Source organism: Uloborus diversus, chromosome 2 (assembly GCF_026930045.1).
Source record: "Uloborus diversus isolate 005 chromosome 2, Udiv.v.3.1, whole genome shotgun sequence".
In the NCBI taxonomy this organism is placed as follows: Eukaryota; Metazoa; Arthropoda; class Arachnida; order Araneae; family Uloboridae; genus Uloborus; species Uloborus diversus.
In genome coordinates this window covers 17,887,307-17,907,499 of record NC_072732.1, presented here as the reverse complement: position 1 = coordinate 17,907,499, position 20,193 = coordinate 17,887,307, and the positions used below count along the sequence as shown (strand labels likewise).

Here is a 20,193-nt window from a genome sequence, read left to right as displayed (position 1 = left end):
GCATAAATTTATTTGCAACGTGGAAAAATTGCGAGAAAATCCGCTATTTTGAAAAAAAGGAACGGCATTTATTGTACCACTTCCTGTCATACCGGAAGTTCGTCAATATTTTTGTATTTTGGTTTTTGGGTACTTCAGCACTTCAGTACTACTTTTATGCTATTGTAGAGTATTGATGATTTTTCGTAGGGAATGACATGTTTAGATGATTATTTCAAAGAAATGTAATCTGTTCGAAAAAGAATTCATTAAGGAGAAACGCAGAGACCAAGTAGTTTTATTTGGAACAATAAGATTTTATTTCTTCAGTTCCATCTAACTTTTAATAGCAATGACTGATCGAAGTATTGTAGAATACTTTTCTGGGCATGAGGGGTACCGGTGTGGTTATTGCAAATCAGAAAATACTTGCTATTCTCATGGTTAGTTTTTTCTGCTTTTTAAGATTATTGAAACCTATTTGAACTACATCATTATGATTTGACAATTATGGATTAGTGATTAATTAAGAAATATTCTTGACACCTGTCTTTATGCTACGTTTTAAATTGCAGTGTATTTTTCAAAAAAATGTTTTGATTCGGCGAAACATAATATATATAGCATGCACACTATGCATACTAAAAAATAAAGGAAATCGCATGCATACTAAAAAATAAAGGAAAAAATACTTGATCTTTTTTTATATATATAGAGATTGGGTTCAGTTAAGTTCAAACAAAATTCTTTAAGCTTTTTAATCTAAATCCTCCCCCCTCCCCTTTTTTAGGTGATCAAAACTTTGATCTTTTATTGTTTTGTTTTTTAATGATTTAAAATCCAAAAAGAAAAAATTGTATTTCAATACTTGTTCTTAGTTTTTAATGTTGATGATTTCTCCAGTCCAGGAAGAATTATTATCCCCCCCCCCCTCCAATCAGACTTGAGAAATGTATAATTTATTTATTTGCAACATTTGGAGGGGGCACTTTTAAATTTTTTACATCACTCTGGAAGGAGACTGAACAGTCCTTGCATCCATTAAAAATTAACATACTAGGATTGTGGCATAGGCAGTGCAAATACCATACCATGCCTACCATATTATGCAAATTTATTTCGGAGGAAGGGGAGCTAACAAGAAATTTGAAAAGCAAATAGAATTGATGGCCAGTTAAAACATCCCAAGTGCTCATATAAAAAGGTCTTGATTGGTTTTATTTATTTTAGTGGTACTTGATAAGCTAGATTGCAACAAGCTATTGTTGAAATTTTAAAAAATTAAAGGCAAAATAATTACAGAAAAGAATATAAAATACACTAAATAAAAATTACAACAGATATTAGTTTGGACAGATGTACTGAACATCCTAAACTTCCCATTTCGTCTTTCCTAAAGGGGAACCTTCATTTCCCACGCTCCTCCATAATAACAAATGTGACAACCAGCAAAAGGCCCCAGGCCCGTTTAGGCTGTTCCTAGTCAAATAATTAGTCCCCAATGAAGATCAATGGCCCTCCTAAAGATATCTACCCACTTTCTCAAGAGCCTCTTCTGGTAAGCTGTTCCAAGTGTCCACAACCTTACTAAAGTTGTATTTTTCCCTAATTTCTAGGTTAGCCTGAGATTTGAATAGCTTAAATCAATGACCCCTTATCTTGCTTTCCGTGCAAAAATTTAATCCATTAACATCTTTCATTTTAGTAAATTTAGACAACTAAATCAAGTCCCCTCTGACTCCCCTTTGCTCCAGGCAATACATATTAAGGCTTTCAAGTCGGTCATCATGATCTAAATCTGAAAATCTTCTTACTAGTCTATAAGTCCTTTGAACTCTTTCCAATAAGAAATATTTTTCTTAAGATAAGAGGATCAAAACTGAACAGCATAAGTACTCCAAATCAGGTATTACAAAACTTCAATAGGCAGTAGAAGCTTCGCTACACTGTTGACTAAACTTGATGTCCTGATTTATTGAAACACCCAGAACAATAACATTTTCTGCCTGACTAATGACTGAATCATGTAAATAATAACTTGTACATTTCCATGACCTAAGTGTAGCACTTGACATTTCCCTACATTAACAGCCATACCCCACTTATCTGCTCACATGGTAATATGATCTAAATAATCTTGAAACTGTTTTACTTGTTCTTCATTTTCTACAATTCTATAACTTTAAGGTCATCACCAAAACAATTTATGTTTCCTGAAATATTTTCATGAATGTCATTCATGAAAATAATAATTAAAACAGGCCTTAAAATGATCCTTGAGGAACTCCACTTAAAACATCACTCCATCTCTCTCCTGATTTCCCCTTACAACTGCTCTTTTTTTCCATCCAGTCAGCGAATTCCTTACCTAAAGTAAAGTTTTCCTGCCCTGTTCCTATATCAGCTTAAGTGCTGTGTGCTTGTTTAATAATTCAAAGTTCAGTGGTTGTCCTAGAAAATCTTTCATTACCAATATAATAATCACTTTGAATCTTATTTATTAGCTTTTTCATTTTATTTTACTAATTTATTTCTTTTCATATTTCAATGTTTTAAAGCAACATAGTTTTCTCCTTAAAGTTTGAATTTTTATCAAAATGAATAATTGAACTTCCTTGTCTTTTTGTGTGAAAACGTAAGCAAATTTTTGAGAAAAATCTTGATTGAATTTTACTAGTTCTTTTTTTTTCTCTCTTTTCAGGAATGTGGGCTCATACCTTAAGTGCTTTAGACTACCAAAATCTGATTGACAGAGGATGGCGTAGGTAAGCATATTTCTATTTTTGAGTGCCAAGCATTTTTATTTTGAAATAAAAAGAAAATCAATGCAGCATTAGATCAAACCACCCAAGTGAGAATTAAAAAATTCTTGTTTTAACTTACAATTATCACAGAGAATTAAACTGTTCTTCAGACTATACTTGAACTACATAACTAGTGACAGGTTTCATGCAAATACAAAAGGATTACATTTTGGGTTGCTGCGAGAATTAATTCTGCTTTGTAAATGGAAATGGAAAGCTTGAAAATCATACTTACAGTTAACTCTCGTTTATCGCGGTTAATTCGTTCCAGACTTTACCGCGATAGCTGAATTTCCGCAAAGTAGGATTCTGTATTTATAAACCGAATATTTTCCTAATTAGAGCGCATGAAACTTACTTTACGACAACTTAAATAGGTTTCTAACATAGTTAGAGCTCTCTAGACATGAATCAGCTCCCTTTGCCACCATTATATTTGTATTACTTAATGTATTGCACAAAATTAGACGAAATATATATCACATTGTTAATCATTGAGAAATAAACTACACACACACATGAAGTTCTTACAATCTCTCTACTAATCTATGAAAATAGATCAACTAGTTCGATGATGAATTAATTGCCAGTTAGTGACCGTATGAGACCCCGTTCTTCCTCTCTACATTTATCCTCATTAAAGGTATTAAGTGTACACCGTATACAACTTACAAAGCTAGTGCATTGTTGAACACCATTCATAGATGCATTTAAATCCCCTAGTAATAATACAGTGATTTATACTTTCCAGATAGTGTTTAACGGTTAAAATGAGACATCGATTCCCTTCACTTTCTTCGGTGATTTTATACCTCCACTCCCTCAACTAGTACAACAAAATGCCTCAGAAGAGTTCAGCTTACTTAAAAAAACCTGCATTGTTATTCTTTTGTAGGAAAAAGTTTACACGAGCGCATGAAAAAGGCTAGTTACTGAATTTAAAAAAAAAAAAAAAAAAAACCGCGAAGTAGTGAAGCTACGAAAGGTGAAGCGCGAAGTAGCGAGGGATGGCTGTATAGTTATTCTATATTAAAATCTTTAGTGGATCAATGAAAAGTTTAAAATATTCTAGCTATGTTAGTCTTTCTAGTTTAAAATATTCTAGTGTGGATCCAAGTTAAGGGGGGGCATTAAGGTTATGACTACCACAATACTACCGAAGATAACTTAAAACTGCACTTGCAAAACAAGAAAATTTCAGGCCTGACCTCCTAGATACACCAGTTTGTGAAAGTATTAAATTGCATATACTTCTTGTGACTTGGATTGTTATGCTAATTTAGATATAGCCCAAGTTTGCGGCGACAAGAGATTTTCTTTTTAGAAAAACTTTCTTTATGAAAAAAATGTTGTAATGAAAGAGAGAAATAATAATGATCCTTTTTTCAAGCGTGAGGTTTGGTACATTGACCTTACTTTCAACTTGCTAGGTTTTTCTTAAATACAAATACAAATACAAAAGTGATGACCAGCAACAGGCTACAAATACAAAAGTGATGACCAGCAACAGGCTCTGGGCCCAACTAGACTGGTCCTAGTCAATTTACAATCCCCAGTGAAGATCAATGGCCCTCTTAAAACTATCTACTCCCTTGCTCATTACCACCTCTTCCGGTAAGCTGTTTCAAGGTTCCACTACCCTGCTATAATAATAATTTTTCCTAATATCCATGTTAGCCTGAGATTTAAATAGCTTAAAGCAATGACCCCTTGTCCTGTTTTCAGTGCTAAACTTCAGCCCCGTAACATCTTTCATTTTAATAAATTTGAACAGCTGAATCATGTCCCCTCGGTTCTTTTCTTTGCTCAAGACTGTACATTTTTACATTTCTAAGCCTGGAATCATAGTCTAAATGAGAAAGTCCATTTATTAGCTTTATAGCCCGCCTTTGAACCCTTTCCAATGCATTAATATCTTTCAGTTCCTTACACTATCTTTGGTCTCTTTTGGTCTTAAGCTTAAAACTAGCTTCTTCTTGCAATCAAAATTCTTGCATTCTAAAATACTAACCATCTAAATTCCTCTTGCAATTAAATTCCCTTCTGTACAAAAGAAAAGAGAAAAAATTATTGGAAATATCAATTTTGGGAGATGTAAAGTATACCATTCTACTTCACTCATTCTCTTCTTACATTTTTCAAAATTTTCTTGCTTTTAACTGCAAGAAATGTTGATTGCACTTTATTATAATGTTTTGATGCTGTGTATTGAGCATGTTTTTTTTTCTTTAAATGAAGAAAAGTTTCTTACAGTCCTGTGTACCATTGGTATTAGTAATGATGTGTAGATAAATGATATACAGTGGATGCTGGTTAATTGAAATTGTGATTTATTGAATCAACCACTGTAATGAATCAAATCATCAAAAGCAAAACAAAACTCAGCTGTATTGAATTAGCCGCTTTATTGAATCATCAGCTTTATGGAATCAAAACTGCTTAAGACAAACGTGATTCATATAGCAGCAGCTATTGTAGATGGAAAAGAGGCATAAATAAAATAATAGTTTAAAAAACTAAAAAAACACGCTTTCGTAGCAAAATGAACTAAAACGTGAAAAATAATCTTTGGATGATAGTAGTTGACCAATCACTTAATTTTAATGTAATACAAAAAAGCGTGGGGTGCTGTCTATTTACATTTTTGCTTGGACAACAAATGGAAGAAATTCAAGACAACTGATAAGAAGCCCCCCACGCTTTTGTGTATTACATTAAAATTAAGTGATTGGTCAACTACTATCATCCAAAGATTATTTTTCACTTTTTAGTTCATTTTGCTACGAAAGCGTGTTTTTTTAGTTTTTTAAACTATTATTTTATTTTTCTGCTTTTTAGTCTTATGTTGGAGAATTATCAAGCGACGAAATTATTTATAAAACGAGTGCGAGGTAATATCATAAAGTTAAGACAAGGGCACCCCGATGGGAAGCTACTGTGAGTCATCGATGTATGTTTGCAGAAATCATATTTATATTACTTTGAAAATTTGAGATGCATTTGAATAAAAGTTTTGTTTAACAATGGTCTGATCAGCAATGAATTTCCAATTGGAGGCTCACCTAAATTTTGGCATGAAATTAGTTAAAAACAAATATGTTTCATGTTCTAATTACCATGGAACATTGGAACAAATTTTGTCTGATGCAGAAAAATTAAAGGTTTTTGTAGATATTTTAAAATAATTTTTGCGAGCATTTTTTGATGTATTTTTTTAAATTTTTCCTTTTTCACATTGTTGGATTTATGCCAAAATATTGATTAAAATTGGAGGAAACTAACAATTAAAAGGGTTAATTAATTAATTTGATTATAGAATATTGCATTGTCATCGGGTCTGAGATCGCGTGCCAAATTTCAAAAGAATCCGATCGCAGGAAGTGGGCGAAATTTGAGCTGCAAGATTCCATTACAAGATACATACATACATACATACATACATACATACATACAGGTGAAGCTAATAAAAGCGTGTTAAAAAAGTGCAATTTTGAGTGTTTATTAGCTACATCGAAACCCAGTGGCTCAGTGGTAGCGCTTCCACGCAACAGGTCGAGGTTCTATTCCCGAGTCAGGGATGGTCGACTCAGCCGTTCATCCCTTCAGTGGGTTGATAAAATGAGTACCAAGCATGCTCGGGAACTAAACCCTCGGGATTCCGCTTTCGGCTGGCCACCTAACCGGAACATTTGCGTACACCACAGAGATCATTGAGGTCTGGAAGACTGAGATGAGCACAGTAGGCCCTGGCTCTCACAGGCTGTCGTGCCACTGGATTTGGTTTGGTATTAGCTACATCATAAATATTTGTAAATTTTTCATTTTAGTTACCTTGCTTAAGCTAAAAGCTTAATATTTTTTTTCAATTAGGCTAAAGCTTAATAATATTTAAAAAGTATTCAAATTTACTTTTATTGTTTTCTAAAATCAGTATTTATGTTGAACGTGGTTTCCGGTTTCTGTTTTTAATTTAATGGTAGTAGACATTATTGTAACTATTTGTAATCTTTTATAGGAGTGGGAAATATTGCTACAAACCAACTATGCATATAACTTGCTGTCCTCAGTATACTATCAGGTAATGTTCTGCAAATTTGTTTTAATTTTTTTGTTAAAATGTTTATTTCACTGTGTAATAAAGAAATTCAACTTTCAGATGCGAGGCAAAGAAATTCACCCTCTCTCGTTCTCAGAAAAAGGTCCTAAAAAAAGTTCACAAGTTTTTACAATTTGGAGATCAAAATAAGGTACAATATGAATTATTAACTTAGGTATATTCTTCTAATTTCATTTCTATAGATTCATTGTTGTGTGACTTTCGATATCTATTCATTAAATGAATTTAGTAAATACATCAATATCTCTATAGTGAGGATATTTTAGAACATCGTGTGCAGGGTCGGATTTGTAAGTGTGGAGGCCTCTAATCAGGGTTCGAAAAGATCATCATATTTTCGAAAATATCCGATAGTTTGTTATATATATATCCGAATATTTTGATATATATGTACATATCCGATATTTTCTATCAACACTTTAATAGTAAATACATCCTGAAGTTAAAACTATTTATTTTTTTATATTATTATTATTTTTATTTATAGACTTAAAATTACTGTTACTTATTTATATCTAAACATACATTTCATTTTAAAAGTTCATATATTTAGAATACATTCTTTGTAGAAATACAAAAAAAAAAAGAAAAAGTGGGAGAAAAAACGTAAAGTTTGCTGACCCGTGAAAGTTAGGATATTTTGTAAAAATTTTATTGTGGGGGCCCCTTTGTTGTGGAGGCCCCGGGGCAGTAGCCCCGCCTGCCCTCTCTTAAATCCAGCCCTGATTGTGTCTTCATTTCTTGAAGGAAAAAAGCTTTGAAGCTGAATTTTAATGTGTTTTTTTTCCTTCTTTTAGTAAATAATATTGAACTTCTTCCCAACCCTCCCATAACCTAACTTCTTTAATGACCAACTTGACTGGGAGCTAGAGGGGACGTTTTAATCTTAGAAACATTTACTTAAAGAAATAAAACTCATGCTGCAAAATTTTGGGCCGATGTATTATTGTGAGCCCCCCCCCCTCCCCCTCTTAGAACTGCCAAGTTTTAAGATAAATTTTCTGCATCAAAACATTTCAACAAAATCCATTAATGATTGACTTGTTCAATATTTCTAAACTTAAAAATTTTATTATAATTTTATTCTGCACTGAATTCACATTCAAAATTGTCACTGTGTGTTTTAACAGATTTGTCTTCTAATGAAAATAAGAATGTGAATCTCCCTTACATTGGGGTCGGAAGCATTACGTTCCTAAGTACCACTAATTATTCTAAAACATGTACAAGATTATAATAAGTACAACAGTAATTTTAAAATCCCTCTTAGAATAAGCACAATATTCCCTTAGAATACCCATTATAATTAGGACAACAAATCCAAGAATTTCTCGTCGGAATTAGGTGCGAAGAAAGTAAGTAGATGGAAAGTTTTAAAAAATCTTTTAAATTAAAGATTTTAACCCTAAAAAAAAAAAAATCTGAGCTCCCTCTAAAATTACACATATAGGCATCTATGATTGTGATTGCTCATCATCCTCATGTTCCCGGGTTGCTATTAGGCCCGTCTTTTGAAATTTTCGGCAGAAGGTGTATAATCAAAGCAATTTTTATCGAAAAACCTTAAAACCAGTCTTATGAGTAAAAAAAAAATTTTTTTTGTGAAGAGGAGCAATTGAGTCCCTCCTCTGCTTGATCCCCCTATATGACTGGCTTATTTGCCACCCTGATGTCTTGATTGGATTCAATTATTGTTCACCCTTTGCCAAAGTGGTGCAATATAAAGGTGAGGATGTTGCAATGGTTGTGCTTCACCATTAACTTTACCATGTCGAATAAGTGATTAGTGACTTACCAGCAGTACTGGTTTTGGTTTGGTTTATTGACAACATACATTTTGAGTTCGTGTACTTGGTCACACAGGACCCGTTTATGAATTCACGTCCAATATGACAGATAGCACAATACAGGCACATACTGTAGGACAGAATTAACAGCACAGAGAAGGAAGTTACAACCAGGGCAACGGGCGGAAATCGAACCCACCACCTCAGGATTACTACAATGACGTCCCAACCAACTGCGCTACCGAGGCCCCACAGTGTTGGGGTTGTAAAAAATTTTTTGGGGTAACACGCAAGTCTCATTTGGGGGGGGGGGAGGGTTGGGGGTGTATGATTTTCACAGAAAAAAGCATCAAAATAAAGCAAAAATGCATAATTGCATTATAATTCAAAATCCCTATCGCTCAAATGACCAGCCTGGTTACGCACCTCTTAGGGGGTAGATAAAATTTTAGCAAATTTTCGTAGGACCCAAAGAGAGGTCAGTTTTAATTACTTAGGCCTGCTTTAATTCAGATAGTAGACATTTTTGAGGGTGACTTGAAACCGCTTAACTTTTAACTTTCATTATTTTACAATAATTGAGCTGAATATTTCAGGGAGTAACATCCCGCCTCCCCCCCCCCACACACACAACCACAGCACTACTTGCCAGCACTTAGAATCGAAATAGTTTAATGATTTTTAATACTAACTTTAAAACAGTGATAATTCCATCAAAAACGTTTTAACAATGTATAAAAACACTTGTTGATGTTTATCCAACTGTTGTACTGTTAGCTAATTTTATCAGTTTTCTGTGACTGACTTACAAAAGATGGAAAACCATTTAAGTGTTGAAGATGATAATCATTTTAATTTTTTAGGAAGGTATTCAAAAATCAAAGGCTGATGCAGAAGAGCAAAATATGGAAGTGTGTGAGGCAGTTGATGTACAAAGTATAAAAAATGTAAATCAAGTCCAAGATCTTAAAAAACATGAAATTGAAGAAATTTGTGATGGTTTGTATATTTTATTTACCTTTTTAGCTTTTATGTAAAAAAGAGTACATTTACTGAGACTAGTGACATAACTTAACCATATTTATAAAATAATTACGACAAGACATGAATTGATTTGCTTGCTTTATTGGTTTGAAAAAGTATATACTGTAAAACCTGTAATATTGACCACCCATGAAAGTTGACCACTTTTGTTGGGTGCAAAATTAGTCTTGCATCAAATATATCAGTGTCTATAAGTTGCCCACCTTTCAAAGCTGAGCACTAAAGTACTGCACTACAAGTAATCAACTTACAGATTTTGTTGTGCTTTTAAGTAAGAGAGTCATAAAGGTACTTTTTTTTTTATTTAACCCTTTCCGGCGCGGTGGTCACAAAAAGGGACACCAATTTTAAAAATTTCTTTAAAAAAAAGTTTTTTCTTTAAAACTCCAAAAATCGCTGCATTAGTTGCTTTTATTTCTCTTTAATGCACACAGATGGCATCACTATTAAATATGACTCTTTTTGTTGTCTTAATTTTTTGTTCAAAATACCTCTATTTTCAAGCTCAAATACAATATTTTTTTCAAGATTTTAAAATTTACACCATAAACTAAATTAGTCAACCATTTTCCCTCAGGAATCCTGAGCTAATCAATCATAATTTTGTAAAAGATTCGAGTTCATTTTTGAATGCATAAACAAAGTTTCTTTCCAGGTGTCCCCAAACGTGGACACCGCCCGTCTAGAGCATTGATCTCTCTGTTGTGGGTGAAAGATGTAATTTGATACATTTCAGAAAAGGAGGACCAAAAGATTAGTCTACAATGGACCTTTGTTTATTTATTTTGGGTTCTTGACCCAGAACAGGTGAATTTGAAGGTCCATGCCTGCACACATTTGAGATCTGCTTTTCCTACCAGACAGTTATATACTTTTTTTATTATCAGCTTTGATATTATTTTTTCTGTAAATGGTATTATACAGTCGTATTTTTTCATTTAATATTTTATAGCACAAAAGGAAGGCACATAAAGCAAGAACAATGTGCCAAAAATATTTTTAACATTTTAAATTGCTTATTTAGATAATTTTATATAATCTATATGAATTTTCTTGAATTTTACTTCATCTTTATCTTGGAATTTTTATAGTAAAAATATTGAATTTTGTGTTCTAAATATTCTTAATGGCATAAATTATTGAAATAATTAGTAAAAATGCTTAAGAGCTTAAAATATTTGAAATTACTCCAATTGTCATACGTGGTAAGCATAACCACTTCAGAAAACAATTTCTGCTCTAGGCGGGCGGTGGTCACAAACGGGGACACCACCCCAAGATGGAGGGGGTGAATTAAAAAAAAAATTTGACTGTAAAATCTATGCCCAGATAACAATTTATCCCATCCATTGTGTTTTTTTATTATATTTCTAAAATTTTAATGACCCGCGCCTGTAAGGGTTAATGGATACCAAAATAATAAAAATATTTTTACATTTGCTGATCTTAAAGTTAAAAATTATAGAAAAATGATTTTCTCAATTATGTGCACATTGAAGTAGTAAATTGTGTTTAAATTTTAAACGTTATTTATATATCTTTCATTATTCCATAGCTTGGGGGGGGGGGGGAGTTATAAACAATAATGCAGTAGACCTTTATTTTATGCGGGGACTAGGATCCAGAAATTAATATATGAAAGAAATTAATAGTTCATTAATAGTTCATATTTCTCATTTTACTTTTCAAACACAAAGGTATATTTTCAACTACTATTGTGCATTGTTGATTTATTAAAGATTAAATAAGCAATTCATCAAAATAAGAAATTTATTATTTTTTATTTATTTATTTACTTTTTAATTTATTGGTTTATTTTAGTTGTATTTTTTGCTTAATCCATTTTCACAAATATGGCTCTTTTACACATATATTTGCATTTCATTCTTGGAATTTCAAGCTTTAGCTTTTAATTTGTATATATTCGAATAAACTTGTTGTAGGCTAACCATATGGTCATACCCGCGTGCAAGTATGTTTCATCTGCGCAACGGATTGAGCATATTATAATATTTCTGTGTAATTTGTAAATTTTTATTTTAAATTTTTTCATAATTTTAATAATATTCTTCCATTCTTTTAGTATTTCAGTCATTGTTAACCTTTTTTCTAATGTTTAATATTGCAGAAATGGCTTCAATGGAAGAACATGAATCCTGTAGTGGTGTTTTTCCTTCAACAATCAACTCTAGTCCATCTGATCATATAAGGGAAGTAACATCTGTTCATGCAAAAAAAAGTAAGAAAGTCCAAAATTATGAAGATCAGTCAAATATTAATTCATTTTCACACAAAATAGATTTAAGCAAATGGTAATAGGTATTTCTCAAAGCATTAAAAATTCTATATTTAGTTCTACATATTTGTTAACTTTGAGTGCATGCTGAAGTCCAATTTTTTATGTCGTCTTTTAAATCATATCTTTTTCCAAAACTCATTGATGAATTGAAACAAAGGCGTTGAAGCTATGGGGATGAACTAAAAAAAGATTGGGGATGAGGGAATAAAGGATGACAAAAAGCTGTGAAAAAAATTATGGAATAAAAAGTTTTTGTACTGAGCCAGAATACATGCTGGCAGGGGCGGCATTTCAGCATTTCGTTTAAGGGGGGGGGGTCGAGTTTCTGGAACATACTTAAACTATATGAAGAGATTACTTCTTTAGTAGATGCAAACGATTATTCTCCATCAGTTTGTTCTGTTATGAAAATGCAGGTAAATGATTTCTAAGTTATCTAAATTGAATTTACCCATTTTTCATTATTCTTAGTGAAAAATTTGGGGGTGCAACCGCCCCCTCTCTCCCTCCCTATTTGCCTCCCCTGCATGCTGAAACATATCAAGTGTGATACTTTGTCTGCGTCTAGTGAGCTGATAAATGAAAAGACATTCGTCGGAAGCTATTGTGTCGGATATATTTTCCTCCATAAGCTCACTCATTTTGCATCGAAAAAAGGGGCTCTTTTTAACTTTAAAATATGTGTATTCAGTTATCCTGCAAAATTTGTGTCTTGCATTGTTTTGTTTTTCTTTCTCTTTTCAAGCACAAAGGTATATTTTCAATACATATTAAGGATGTCATTTATAATACTTTTTTTTTTCTATTGAGAGCATGGTTTTAGTATGTCTTTGCTTTGCTTGTAGTGTTTTTTTTAATAGTATTTTAACCACTTTTACACATGAAAATTGAAGGGTAGAAAGTGGGTAGTATTTGTCTCTTAAAACCCTTAATAGATCAACCGATTCATTTACTATGCTTAAAGCTAATTTTGTTGCATTGCTCTCATAACGAGTGCTGCAAAGTTGAAAAATTTGATAACTAACCAAACATGGCAACCTTTCTTTTTTAAGGGCACACTGAAACAGTGCAAACAGAATAATGTACAGGGCCATTTCATTGTCACAGGGTTCCTACGCTCCTTCAAAACTCCTCTAATATTCCTTCATTTTGGAAATTTTTTTGAATCGCCCTTCAAACTCCTTCATTTTGATTTGAACTCCTTCAAAACTCCTTCTTTATTACTTCAAGACTGCATAACCTTCCTCTATGACAGTAACTTAAAATACTTTGATCGACAACTTATGTCGTCACAAGGCCAATTTTAATGTAGTCATTTTGTACATTTTTTTTTTCTCCCAGAAAGATGTGATTTACAAATTCATCATAGTTAAGTTATAAAAGTTGAAGGTGAACATTTTATTAGAAGACTAAGACATTTCATAAGTGAAGTAAAACAAGTTGGTGATTGGCTTTTTTTTCCAAGTTTTATGGTTATTGTTTTCCCTTCCTCCACACTCTCAGCAGCAAAAGTCAGGTTGTCTAATTATTATTTAAATATTTAAAAATATAAGTAGATGTACTACATCAAGTGATTGTGTTAAAAAAACAATTGTTTAGTAAATCGAAGTTATGATATTGTAAAAAGGGTTATCCACCAGTAATGTCATGTCTTGAGGAGGAGACAGGCTCATGAAATTGTGACAAGGGGAAGAGAGAGCGTGACAAAAAGTGACATCACACAGTTATTGCAACAATATATTATAAAAAAAATGACATGTGACGAGAGGAGGAGATAGCTGAAGAGTGTGATACTTTGTGATAAAGGGAAAGGGGGTCAAATATGATGAAAAAAAGTGTGATATCATTTAATGACAGCCCATTAGTACTACTCCAAAATTCATTTTACTCCTTCATAACTCCTCCAAAACTCCTTCATTTTATTTCTGAAATTGAGTACGAACCCTGTGTCACATTCAGGGCAGTTAGAGTCTATAATTTCACCAACTTTTTGTTATAGATCTTGGTATTTAAATTAAACAGGAGTAAGCCAATTTTTAATCTTTACATCTGATGCAAAGACACTCCTGACACAGTTATGTTTTTATTAAATAATTTTGTTATTTTAAATTAAATTAGCTTACATGTGTCATGTGAAGAACATCTAAAGTCAATGTCTTGTAATTTGCTGTATGAATTAGTTAATATTTGTGCTCTATTAATAGAGCAAATTACAACTGAACAAAAATCCACTAATTTGTTTGCATTAGCCATTATTTGTAACAACCATGAATGAGTGTTACTCTGAAGAAAATGAAGAAATGGTTACCTATATTTAAAAAACATTTCTTCCAATACACACATTGTAATCTAACTATTTGTACATTCAGAAAAAAATCGCTTATTTCGTATAAATGAATGCTTTTGGAAAATGATAATCGACAATTGAGGAATGAATAAGTTGTAATCCACAATGGAAAGTGAACAGTTATATCTTTGGGTAAATTGAAATGTGCACAGGTAAACAAATGTGTGGGTTTTATTTTCTATGCAAAATATTTAATATTTTCTTCTCTTTACACAATGGGATTTCTACTACATAACAAAATGATGAATAATTTCTTTAAAGGGGGGAAAATACAGTATTCAACCACAAACATTTTAAGTAAAGAGGTCAGAAATTTTTGTTTGTCTTAACCGAGACTTTCGATTCAATGTACGTATTACGCTCGAAATTTTTAATGTAATTAGATAGCAAACCAAACTTAACGAACAAAATGTTTGTTTTAGCCATGATTTCGTATTAAACGTGATCATATTATTGGTTTTAAAAGCTGAGGCTCCAAGGTAATGGAAACAAATCTCATTTGTTGAGAAAGAGTAATTTTAACTGTGTTGAATAAAATTATTTATTGGGCACTTTCAAGAAAAATATGCAAATTTGTCCCGCACGTTACATCTCATATTTCATCCAAAAGTAATAATTTTAAAAAATAATGAACAAATATTTTGCATAAGAAATCACATACATTTATGATTTCTTAAACAACAAAATTTTGTTTATTACCTGTTTAAGTTATTATTTATCATAGAATGTATGAGTTGTTAAATACAGAAGAAAATGACAATTTTTCATGTAATGGCCTTGCATTTTATGTTTTTCCTCTCCTACTTCTCGTTCGTGTTCACTCCTGCAAACTTTTTCAAGTACTTATTTTTGCTTGCATGTGTGATTGATAATATATAATAGGAATAAAAAAAGTGACGTTATTTTTTGCCTACAGTGATTTATTGATTACATTTAAGATCTTTTAAAAACTTTTCCATCATTTCAGGCTCTGGAGATCCCAGTAAGCCCTTGTGCCGGAAAGCGAAAATCATCAGGCAAGAAAGGAAATTGCAAAAGCTTTTGAAGTTGGGTTTGCCTGTAGAGGAAGCTACAGCATCTCTGAAAGTAAGATTTTTCAGGTTTAGTTTTATTTAAGTGCAAAAGCTGTGTGTGAATGTATAACTGATAACTCTCCGGATTCATTCAGGAGATTCCCGAATTTTGATACTTTCTCCCGAACATGCTAATGAAGTAAATATCTCCCAAATTTTCATCAACACAACTAAAGACTAAAAAAGGTATTTTTCAGTTATTAGAATTTTGAGGAAAATCTGTACAGGGAAAACGCTAACAATCACAAAAACAAAACCATTTTGTTCATGAGTGTTAAAATTTAATTTTTCTGATCATTTTTGAAACATGCAATGTTTCATTTTCCTTCTATTTAAAGCTTATATTTCCTGAAAATGCAGTTATCCATTTCGGATTTTTCTCTGAACTTCCTAATTTTTTTACTTGCTGCAAGGAACATCTGTGATGACTTATGAGAGAAAAAACTTATGCCTCTTTTTTTTTTTCAAATCTAAAAGTTGTAGGTTTTATTTATTTATTTATTTATTTATTTTTTTATTCTTCTTTTTCACTTGAAAAAATTTAATTTTAAATTTCAGAGCTTTGTTTTCCATTCAAGCTTAATTTGAGGCAGTGAGAAGCAAGGGGATCTAAGTGAATGTTTATAGTTTTGAGTAAAACGCTATTAAAGTTGATATCCTGGGTAGGCATTCATTGAATTTTTTTTCTAAATTATGCTCTGTAGCAGCACCTTCAAAGTACAATCTCTAGCCTCAAAACAAAGGAGAGGTCCCCTTAATCCCTGTACTCATTATCTTCAAAATTTTAATTTTGCACTTATATCCCTTTGCTTCTCACTGCCTTATTAAAGAAATCCTTACTTATAGTATTTGAAAATCCCTTTTACCCTCAAACTTTTGTCGTTAAAGTTATTCGTGCAAAGATTTTACGCAGAAGTTTCCCTGATTTTCATCATTCAATGTTGGCAACTATGCGTATGAGTTTCATTTCTTCTTGGATTTGTTAACTACTAAATATTTTAACGGACTATCTACACAAAAACAATAATTTCATTAAATCAAAAATACTTGTCTCATTTATTGACTTTTGTGCTTCAGCTCATTGGTTGTCAACACCTGCATGAATACTTTATAGTCAATAAGATTCTGTTTGGATCCGTTTAAAAAATGGGCTTTGTGATCTTAAAAATTTACTTTACACAAAGATCTTGATCACAAGGGTTGACTCTTCAAGAAATTATTAGCATTCATTTATATAAAAACATACAATATACTAAATGAATAAATTCTTCTGTTATTTTTATGTGCTTATCTTCATTTTTGAGTAACATTTCTTCTGTATTTCTGATTACTTAATAAATTGTCCTCCATATTTTTCCTAGTGGAGGAATAGTAAGTATACCAAAGTACTAATGTCACAAAAATAATTAAAATTCAAAAAAATGGGACTGTGACAAAGGTGGCACTTAATTTCTTTAAAAAAAATGTTTTCAGATAATACAAATTCAGTATGCACAAATTTTACTTGGAACAATCACTTATTGCTATAATGTTCATTATCATCATGTATTCTTTTAATGCCATTTATTATTTCAAAAGTTTGTATTTATTTCTTGTAGAAAACAGCAGCCGAACCTAAAAGTCTTGAAGACTTCTTATCCGAGCCCTTTGTTTCTGATCCTGTAAATAAATTAGAGGTGAGTTAATGTATTATGAATTTCAGCTGTATAGAAAACGTTTTAACGCTAGATTTAATTGTTAACATTCAGTCAGTTTTTTTCCCTTGTATTCTTTCTTTCTTTTTTTAGCAATATAAAAATGGATACATTTGTTTAATGGGGAATGTTCTTCCTTTTTGTCTACCAAAAAAATTAGAAAAAAAAAAAAAAAACTCTTCAATTTATTTTAATACATATTAAACATTCATAATAAGGTAAATAATAAGTAAATAAATGCTTATTTTTTTATACTCATTTAAAATTAAAAGGTTGACTATTCCATGGTAATGATTATTTGAAAGAAAAATAAGCTCTCTTAAACCTTAATCTTGTCTCAAGTAATAACTATTCCTGTGAAAATAATTACAAATGCCAATCGTATAAGTAGTCATTTTTCTTAATTGCGAGGTCCACTTGGGATTTCTAAAACGTTAAAAAGTGACCCCTACTTCTGCCATTTTTGCCAAAATTTAGCTCATCCAAATCTTTTAATTTATTTAAATAATATAATTATGCGCCCTAGCTCTCTCCTTGCTCAAGACTGCATATTAAGCTTTTTAATCTTGCATCTATATACCAACCTAGTAGCCCACCTTTAACTTTTTCCAGTATGTTAATATTTCTTATGAAGATGAGACCAAAACTGAAGCGTACTCCAAATGAGGTATCATGAAACTAGTATAAAAATAGATTCATGCGAAATAGTTCTATTGATTGAACTATTTTGTTGAATTTGTTAATTGCTATGTTGTATAGCTAATTAAGCTTAAAATCCTGACTCTTGACTCATGAATGAAAGGAAAAGTGTTTACAGCTTCTGAAGGTACAAGCCCTGGAGCACCCGAAGGCAGAAGACTGAATCAGCTCCTTCGCCTGCTAACCTTAGCTGAGCATAATGGAGTGACCTTCATGCCTTGGGTGGTCCTACCAGGAGTAAAAATTCCCGATGTTCTTCACCCACTCTGCCCAGGAACACCCCATCGCCAAGTTAAGGCGGTCAGCAGGACTTTGAGGGGGTTAATCCCCTGGAGGGATTACCTAGAGTCCCCTTTAGACCTGAACTTGAAAATGCGGGTTAATAAAAACAAAGACTTGCCTGAATATTTACGCCATCTAGCTCTTGAGATCATCAACGAAATTCCACCATCTGCTATTCAAATTTATACTGATGGCAGCAGAAATGAACAAAATTCATGTGGTAGCGGCGTCCTGATAAAGACTCCTGACTTTACAAATAAAATTAGTATTAGGAATCCTGACTTCTGCTCTGTATTCAGATCGGAGCTAATTGCTATTGATGTGGCTATTAAAGCCATCACTCCAGAGACTTCTTCTGCAGACATATGGATCTTATCAGATAGCCGCAGTGCCATCCCGCACTTAAGTAACTGGTTGGGAGTTGGTGATAAGACCTCTGTCTCAATCCTTTCTTCTCTTAAAGAGCTTACCCAACGGCATGAGATACTCTTTCAATGGATCCCATTTCACATTGATATATATGGCAATGAAATTGCAGATACTTTGGCTAGAGAAGGCGCCTCTGCAGTGCCAGTGACAAGTAGTACTTTGACCTTCACAGCGATCTGCTCCAAAATAAAAAACGCAAATCAGCACCTGTGGAAGACATCTCCGACTCACTCATGGTATACTAGGCAGGCTTTGGGTGGTGCTTTTAACATCAAGATGGATAGAGCTACCCAGTCAGCTATTAGTATACTTGCAAGTGGTCATATCAAGAGCCTTTCTTTTGATAAGTGGCAAAAATTATATTTGATGTGTCCCAAATGCAACTCACAACAGGCCTCCCCAGAACATCTGTTGAATTGCGCTGGCCTTACCAGGGAGGACATTTATTCTAGTCCTCTTCTGGTCAGGGTTCGTACGGGTCATGGAAATCCTGGAAAGTCATGGAAAAAAAATAAGCGAATTTCAGACCTGGAAAAGTCATGGAAAATTGAAATTTCCATTGAAAGTCATGGAAATTTATTTCAGGTCATGGAAAAATGTCCTGGACAGAGATAAAGTAACAGTAACTAAAAGAGCATTAGAAATCTTGAGTGATTTAACAGTATAGCACATAAAAGCTGTTAAAAGTTTAAAATTGAAAGATCCCAAAATCAAATCTGAATTTTGAAAAATCATTGTATCCACTTCTGTCGCTGCCGCTTGCCTTTTTTGCGATGTGATTTTACTATTTGGACATCTCTTTTTATTTTGAATTACTGTTATTTTCAACTAGTAGCGAACTTGCACTTTCTTGGTTTTGCCACGCCCACTCAAAAAAAGCAATTCAATTGCATTCGACTTTGATTCCATCACTCGTAAGAACTTTGTTATTAAATTTATCAGAGTTTATCATAATTTGTTGAAGGTTTTAGGTTTTTTGTCAGGCGATAGAATACAGAAAAGGGGGAATTCTAATACTCTAAAACAGTAGTGCCGAACATACGTACCGCAAAACTAATCCATGCGACCCACTGCTACGGTCAATGTTAGAAATCATACATGTTCTAGAATTTCTGAATCTATTAATTCATATGCATTTGAAAATGTGCAAATAAGTAAACAAAACAAGTACTTTTGAATCAGAAGATTGATTCATTACTGTATGGTTTTTTTCAAAAAAATGTCTGGTTTAGAAACATAAAGAACTAAACTATGTGGCTTTACTTTAAAGAACCAAAATACTGTCAAGTTAGGTTGATGATTAAATGCACTGTTGGGGACACTGAAAGGCAATTTTTGAAGCAAATTTATTGAAACTTAGTGATGACTCATTCAACCTTTTTCCCATTCATTTTCATTCTGTTTGTTTATAAAACAAATTAGACATTTAAGCATCATAATTTTTGTTTCACTGCATTTTTAATATACTTAAATTTAAATGATGAAGACAAATAAGAATAAAATAGTTTAGTTTTTTAAGTGTACACTTATATTTTTTACATTATGAGTAAGTGCTTCAATGAGGTTGTGGCATTCATGTAGTCGTTTTGCTAAAGCTCATTTCCAAAAATTAGCAAGTTTGAGATTAAATTGTGCTATT

At 32.4% G+C, this 20,193-nt stretch overlaps 2 protein-coding genes across 2 annotated transcripts in view; both read left to right on the top strand.

Annotated features, from left to right (window-relative positions):
- Nucleotides 1–295: 295 nt before the first annotated feature.
- Nucleotides 296–7,054, top strand: LOC129217836 (arginyl-tRNA--protein transferase 1-like). The gene is made up of 4 exons (XM_054852181.1): nucleotides 296–422; nucleotides 2,681–2,744; nucleotides 6,799–6,861; nucleotides 6,940–7,054. Exons 1-4 carry the CDS (start codon nucleotides 332–334, stop codon nucleotides 7,052–7,054), a joined length of 333 nt encoding a protein of 110 aa, XP_054708156.1. The 5' UTR covers nucleotides 296–331.
- A 2,424-nt stretch (nucleotides 7,055–9,478) lies between these two features.
- Nucleotides 9,479–20,193, top strand: part of LOC129216883 (arginyl-tRNA--protein transferase 1-like) — a 28,344-nt gene continuing 17,629 nt past the window's right edge. Inside the window, exons 1-4 of the mRNA XM_054851098.1 lie at nucleotides 9,479–9,686; nucleotides 11,860–11,970; nucleotides 15,345–15,463; nucleotides 17,049–17,126. Of these exons, the coding sequence (XP_054707073.1) occupies nucleotides 9,593–9,686; nucleotides 11,860–11,970; nucleotides 15,345–15,463; nucleotides 17,049–17,126 (402 nt within the window). The 5' untranslated portion in view covers nucleotides 9,479–9,592. The remainder of the gene's footprint in view (nucleotides 9,687–11,859; nucleotides 11,971–15,344; nucleotides 15,464–17,048; nucleotides 17,127–20,193) is intronic.